We start from the raw sequence: 7,396 nt of genomic DNA, 5'->3' as shown, positions 1-7,396 counted from the left end.
AAACGTCCCCAATCACATCCTAGCCCACAAATACAATGTCGCCCCCCGCTGTCTAAAGGCAGAAGTGCACTTCACTGTGTCCAAAGTGAACTTTAACACCAGACATAAGCGGTAAAATATGGATGGATGGACTTTAGACCAGTGTTCTCCAACCACTGTGCCGCGGCACACTAGTGTAATGTGAGATGTTGAAGTGTGCCATGGGAAATTATGTTATTTCACCTAATTGGGTTCAAAATATTCCTTGCAAAGCAGTAATTATCGTCTGTGCTGTCAAGAGCTCGGCAGAGTCCCTGTGCGAAACTCTTCCCTATCAGGAGGTGGCAGCAGGTAGCTAATTGCTTTGTAGACGTCAGTAAAATGATTTGTCGTGATCACAATATGCAGGTCAAAAGGTATTTAATGCTTAAACCAAAAATAAACAAAAGGTATTGAAGCTTAGTGATGTCTATGAAAACCAAACAAAAACTGAACAGGCTGCAAAGTAAACAAAAACAGAATGCTGGATGACAGCAAAGACTTACATCGCGTGGAGCAGACGGCGTCCACAATGTACATTTGTACATGACGTGACAATAAACAACAAAATAGGAGCACCAGACAAGAAGTAAAATACTACACAAAGGAAAACAGCATAATCAATCAATCAATCAATGTTTATTTATATAGCCCCAAATCACAAATGTCTCAAAGGACTGCACAAATCATTACGACTACAACATCCTTGGAAGAACCCACAAAAGGGCAAGGAAAACTCACACCCAGTGGGCAGGGAGAATTCACATCCAGTGGGACGCCAGTGACAATGCTGACTATGAGAAACCTTGGAGAGGACCTCAGATGTGGGCAACCCCCCCCCCCCCCCCCCACCCCTCTAGGGGACCGAAAGCAATGGATGTCGAGCGGGTCTAACATGATACTGTGAAAGTTCTAAAGTGTAAAAAGTGACAATAAGTCAGGGTGTGATGTGACAGGTGGTGACAGTACACTACTTTCAGACAATAAGTCAGTGTGTGATGTGACAGGTGGTGACAGTACACTACTTTCAGACAATAAGTCAGTGTGTGATGTGACAGGTGGTGACAGTACACTACTTTCAGACAATAAGTCATTGTGTGATGTGACAGGTGGTGACAGTACACTACTTTCAGACAATAAGTCAGTGTGTGATGTGACAGGTGGTGACAGTACACTACTTTCAGACAATAAGTCAGGGTGTGATGTGACAGGTGGTGACAGTACACTACTTTCAGACAATAAGTCAGGGTGTGATGTGACAGGTGGTGACAGTACACTACTTTCAGACAATAAGTCAGGGTGTGATGTGACAGGTGGTGACAGTACACTACTTTCAGACAATAAGTCATTGTGTGATGTGACAGGTGGTGACAGTACACTACTTTCAGACAATAAGTCAGGGTGTGATGTGACAGGTGGTGACAGTACACTACTTTCAGACAATAAGTCAGGGTGTGATGTGACAGGTGGTGACAGTACACTACTTTCAGACAATAAGTCAGGGTGTGATGTGACAGGTGGTGACAGTACACTACTTTCAGACAATAAGTCAGTGTGTGATTTGACAGGTGGTGACAGTACACCTACTTTCAGACAAGATCTATAACCATGCATGCTTGGAATTTTTATCCAACAATTGCAACAACAACTTTTTACTGTCAATATGGGCTGCTGAGTTTCATTTGTGTATGTTTTCTGCTGGTGGTCTGTGTGCCTTGGGATTTTTTCAATGAAAAAATGTGCCTCAGCTCAGAAAAGGTTGAAAAACGATATTTTCAACCATTACGGCAGGATGAAGATAAAAAAATAAATACAAAACACCCCATTTCCAATGTGACTATATTGTAACTATTTAGAAATACATCTCATGAATACACCACTCTGATTACAAGTTCTTAAGGCCCCAAATATGTCAAAAAAACTTGCTGCTGTTGTGTTTGACATGATGTTTACTGTATGCTTAGGAGGCCTGGCCCCTGGTGATGTTTACTGTATGCTTAGGAGGCCTGGCCCCTGGTGATGTTTACTGTATGCTTAGGAGGCCTGGCCCCTGGTGATGTTTACTGTATGCTTAGGAGGCCTGGCCCCTGGTGATGTTTACTGTATGCTTAGGAGGCCTGGCCCCTGGTGATGTTTACTGTATGCTTAGGAGGCCTGGCCCCTGGTGATGTTTACTGTATGCTTAGGAGGCCTGGCCCCTGGTGATGTTTACTGTATGCTTAGGAGGCCTGGCCCCTGGTGATGTTTACTGTATGCTTACGAGGCCTGGCCCCTGGTGATGTTTACTGTATGCTTACGAGGCCTGGTCCCTGGTGATGTTTACTGTATGCTTAGGAGGCCTGGCCCCTGGTGATGTTTACTGTATGCTTAGGAGGCCTGGGCCCTGGTGATGTTTACTGTATGCTTAGGAGGCCTGGCCCCTGGTGATGTTTACTGTATGCTTAGGAGGCCTGGCCCCTGGTGATGTTTACTGTATGCTTAGGAGGCCTGGCCCCTGGTGATGTTTACTGTATGCTTAGGAGGCCTGGCCCCTGGTGATGTTTACTGTATGCTTACGAGGCCTGGTCCCTGGTGATGTTTACTGTATGCTTAGGAGGCCTGGCCCCTGGTGATGTTTACTGTATGCTTAGGAGGCCTGGCCCCTGGTGATGTTTACTGTATGCTTACGAGGCCTGGTCCCTGGTGATGTTTACTGTATGCTTAGGAGGCCTGGCCCCTGGTGATGTTTACTGTATGCTTAGGAGGCCTGGCCCCTGGTGATGTTTACTGTATGCTTAGGAGGCCTGGCACCTGGTGATGTTTACTGTATGCTTAGGAGGCCTGGCCCCTGGTGATGTTTACTGTATGCTTAGGAGGCCTGGCACCTGGTGATGTTTACTGTATGCTTAGGAGGCCTGGCCCCTGGTGATGTTTACTGTATGCTTAGGAGGCCTGGCCCCTGGTGATGTTTACTGTATGCTTAGGAGGCCTGGCCCCTGGTGATGTTTACTGTATGCTTAGGAGGCCTGGCCCCTGGTGATGTTTACTGTATGCTTACGAGGCCTGGTCCCTGGTGATGTTTACTGTATGCTTAGGAGGCCTGGCCCCTGGTGATGTTTACTGTATGCTTAGGAGGCCTGGCCCCTGGTGATGTTTACTGTATGCTTAGGAGGCCTGGCCCCTGGTGATGTTTACTGTATGCTTACGAGGCCTGGCCCCTGGTGATGTTTACTGTATGCTTAGGAGGCCTGGCCCCTGGTGATGTTTACTGTATGCTTAGGAGGCCTGGCCCCTGGTGATGTTTACTGTATGCTTAGGAGGCCTGGCCCCTGGTGATGTTTACTGTATGCTTAGGAGGCCTGGCCCCTGGTGATGTTTACTGTATGCTTAGGAGGCCTGGCCCCTGGTGATGTTTACTGTATGCTTAGGAGGCCTGGCCCCTGGTGATGTTTACTGTATGCTTACGAGGCCTGGCCCCTGGTGATGTTTACTGTATGCTTACGAGGCCTGGTCCCTGGTGATGTTTACTGTATGCTTAGGAGGCCTGGCCCCTGGTGATGTTTACTGTATGCTTAGGAGGCCTGGCCCCTGGTGATGTTTACTGTATGCTTAGGAGGCCTGGCACCTGGTGATGTTTACTGTATGCTTAGGAGGCCTGGCCCCTGGTGATGTTTACTGTATGCTTAGGAGGCCTGGCCCCTGGTGATGTTTACTGTATGCTTAGGAGGCCTGGCCCCTGGTGATGTTTACTGTATGCTTAGGAGGCCTGGCCCCTGGTGATGTTTACTGTATGCTTACGAGGCCTGGTCCCTGGTGATGTTTACTGTATGCTTAGGAGGCCTGGCCCCTGGTGATGTTTACTGTATGCTTAGGAGGCCTGGCCCCTGGTGATGTTTACTGTATGCTTACGAGGCCTGGTCCCTGGTGATGTTTACTGTATGCTTAGGAGGCCTGGCCCCTGGTGATGTTTACTGTATGCTTAGGAGGCCTGGCCCCTGGTGATGTTTACTGTATGCTTAGGAGGCCTGGCACCTGGTGATGTTTACTGTATGCTTAGGAGGCCTGGCCCCTGGTGATGTTTACTGTATGCTTAGGAGGCCTGGCCCCTGGTGATGTTTACTGTATGCTTAGGAGGCCTGGCCCCTGGTGATGTTTACTGTATGCTTAGGAGGCCTGGCCCCTGGTGATGTTTACTGTATGCTTACGAGGCCTGGTCCCTGGTGATGTTTACTGTATGCTTACGAGGCCTGGTCCCTGGTGATGTTTACTGTATGCTTAGGAGGCCTGGCCCCTGGTGATGTTTACTGTATGCTTAGGAGGCCTGGCCCCTGGTGATGTTTACTGTATGCTTAGGAGGCCTGGCCCCTGGTGATGTTTACTGTATGCTTAGGAGGCCTGGCACCTGGTGATGTTTACTGTATGCTTAGGAGGCCTGGCCCCTGGTGATGTTTACTGTATGCTTAGGAGGCCTGGCCCCTGGTGATGTTTACTGTATGCTTAGGAGGCCTGGCCCCTGGTGATGTTTACTGTATGCTTAGGAGGCCTGGCCCCTGGTGATGTTTACTGTATGCTTAGGAGGCCTGGCCCCTGGTGATGTTTACTGTATGCTTAGGAGGCCTGGCCCCTGGTGATGTTTACTGTATGCTTAGGAGGCCTGGCCCCTGGTGATGTTTACTGTATGCTTAGGAGGCCTGGCCCCTGGTGATGTTTACTGTATGCTTAGGAGGCCTGGCCCCTGGTGATGTTTACTGTATGCTTAGGAGGCCTGGCCCCTGGGGCCTTCAGCAGGAGTGAAGCCCTCTGTCTCCATCTTCCGCTTGTATTTCAGGAAGTCTCTTCTTTTGCTGAAGTATTTCACCTGTAAAGAGAGGAAGGGAAGACAAGAAAGTGCCATTGTTGTCTTCAACTACAAGTAAGCAGTCTTTACCCACTGAGCTTCAACTTCAACTACAAGTAAGCAGTCTTCACCCACTGAGCTTCAACTTCAACTACAAGTAAGCAGTCTTTACCCACTGAGCTGGGCATTTAGCCTCAAATTCTTCTTGGAAGTTGTGGCATGTTGATGCGTTGTCCTTGTTGTCATCAAGACACTTCCACAAGTAATCCCTGGCTTCCCAGCAGGCTTTTCTCTCGGCTGAGTTGGGGGCTGCCATGGACACTTGGACTGTGGAAGCAATTGAAATAGGGAAGGTTTCAAAAAGCAACTTTGTTTTGATTGATTGAAACTTTAACTAGTAGATTACAGTACAGTACAGTACATATTCCCTACAATTGACCACTAAATGGTAACACCCCAATAAGTTGTTCATGGGGTCCATGTTAATCAATTCTCGCAACATGTTGACATCTGGCTTTGCACAGTGAATGAAATATTGATGTTTATCTCCTTTTCCTTTGGCACAACTTACAAAATAGTGATCTCTACAGTGTGTATTAGCAAATAGTGATCTCTACAGTATGTAGTAGCAAATAGTGATCCTACAGTATGTATTAGCAAATAGTGATCCCTACAGTATGTATTAGCAAATAGTGATCCTACAGTATGTATTAGCAAATAGTGATCCTACAGTATGTATTAGCAAATAGTTATCTCTACAGTATGTATTAGCAAATAGTGATCCTACAGTATGTATTAGCAAATAGTGATCCCTACAGTATGTATTAGCAAATAGTGATCCTACAGTATGTATTAGCAAATAGTGATCTCTACAGTATGTATTAGCAAATAGTGATCCCTACAGTATGTATTAGCAAATAGTGATCCCTACAGTATGTATTAGCAAATAGTGATCTCTACAGTATGTATTAGCAAATAGTGATCTCTACAGTATGTATTAGCAAATAATGATCTCTACAGTATGTATTAGCAAATAGTGATCTCTACAGTATGTATTAGCAAATACTGATCCATACAGTATGTATTAGCAAATAATGATCTCTACAGTATGTATTAGCAAATAGTGATCTCTACAGTATGTATTAGCAAATAGTGATCTCTACAGTATGTATTAGCAAATACTGATCCATACAGTATGTATTAGCAAATAGTGATCCATACAGTATGTATTAGCAAATAGTGATCCATACAGTATGTATTAGCAAATAGTGATATCTACAGTATGTATTAGCAAATAGTGATCCCTACAGTATGTATTAGCAAATAGTGATCCATACAGTATGTATTAGCAAATAGTGATCCCTACAGTATGTATTAGCAAATAGTGATCTCTACAGTATGTATTAGCAAATAGTGATCCCTACAGTATGTATTAGCAAATAGTGATCCATACAGTATGTATTAGCAAATAGTGATCCATACAGTATGTATTAGCAAATAGTGATCCATACAGTATGTATTAGCAAATAGTGATCCATACAGTATGTATTAGCAAATAGTGATCCCTACAGTATGTATTAGCAAATAGTGATCCATACAGTATGTATTAGCAAATAGTGATCCCTACAGTATGTATTAGCAAATAGTCATCTCTACAGTATGTATTAGCAAATAGTGATCCATACAGTATGTATTAGCAAATAATGATCTCTACAGTATGTATTAGCAAATAGTGATCCCTACAGTATATATTAGCAAATAGTGATCTCTACAGTGTGTATTAGCAAATAGTGATCCATATTAAAAGCATTGAACATGGTGCACTCACAATGTTGACAGTAGTAGCATGTTGTATTAGCACTCACCATGATTTGATGAAGGTGTATAAACAAGTTTATAAACTTATTGGGGTGTTACCATTTAGTGGTCGATTGTACAGAATATGTACTGTACTTTGTCATCTACTAATAAAAGTATCAATCAATGTTAGCAATCTGAAACTCACCGTGGTAATAAAACCTGGATGATGAATTCCCCAGCGGTCACTTTAGTTTGAAGATTGTCGATGCATGAAGTTATTTCTTTGGCGCTGACGGTGATGTTTTCATCTTGGAAGTGGCGGCGTCCGTCAAGTGGAGGTCGCACCTTGATGACGTGGCGGCGCACGTAAGTCAAGTGGAGGTCGCACCTTGATGACGTAGCGGCGTACGTGAGTCAAGTGAAGGGCAGGTCTCGGAATGGTCGCACGTTGATGACGTAGCGGCGTCAGTCAAGTGAAGGGCGGTGTCAGGCTAAAATGACTTCCCTCCTACAAAAACTCTAACTCTAAAATGACTTCCCTCCTACAAAAACTCTAACCCTAAAATGACTTCCCTCCTACAAAAACTCTAACTCTAAAATGACTTCCCTCCTACAAAAACTCTAACCCTAAGATGACTTCCCTCCTACAAAAACTCTAACCCTAAAATGACTTCCCCTCCTACAAAAACTCTGATTGATATTGATTATTTGATATATTTTATTTTAAATATGCAAAAAAACAACAAAAAAACCAAACAAGAG

General features: G+C 44.6%; 1 protein-coding gene across 1 annotated transcript; it reads right to left on the bottom strand.

Moving 5' to 3' along the window:
* Window positions 1-382: 382 nt before the first annotated feature.
* On the bottom strand, window positions 383-7,014 carry LOC133546508 (cytochrome c oxidase assembly factor 6 homolog). Its single transcript, XM_061892280.1, has 3 exons — window positions 6,840-7,014; window positions 5,007-5,161; window positions 383-4,855 (listed from the first exon to the last, which is right to left on the bottom strand). Exons 2-3 carry the CDS (start codon window positions 5,148-5,150, stop codon window positions 4,754-4,756), a joined length of 246 nt encoding a protein of 81 aa, XP_061748264.1. The 5' UTR covers window positions 5,151-5,161; window positions 6,840-7,014; the 3' UTR covers window positions 383-4,753.
* Window positions 7,015-7,396: the final 382 nt, after the last annotated feature.

Source organism: Nerophis ophidion, unplaced genomic scaffold (genome assembly GCF_033978795.1).
Source record: "Nerophis ophidion isolate RoL-2023_Sa unplaced genomic scaffold, RoL_Noph_v1.0 HiC_scaffold_30, whole genome shotgun sequence".
Lineage (NCBI taxonomy): Eukaryota > Metazoa > Chordata > Actinopteri > Syngnathiformes > Syngnathidae > Nerophis > Nerophis ophidion.
This window is presented reverse-complemented; position numbering and strand designations above follow the sequence as displayed.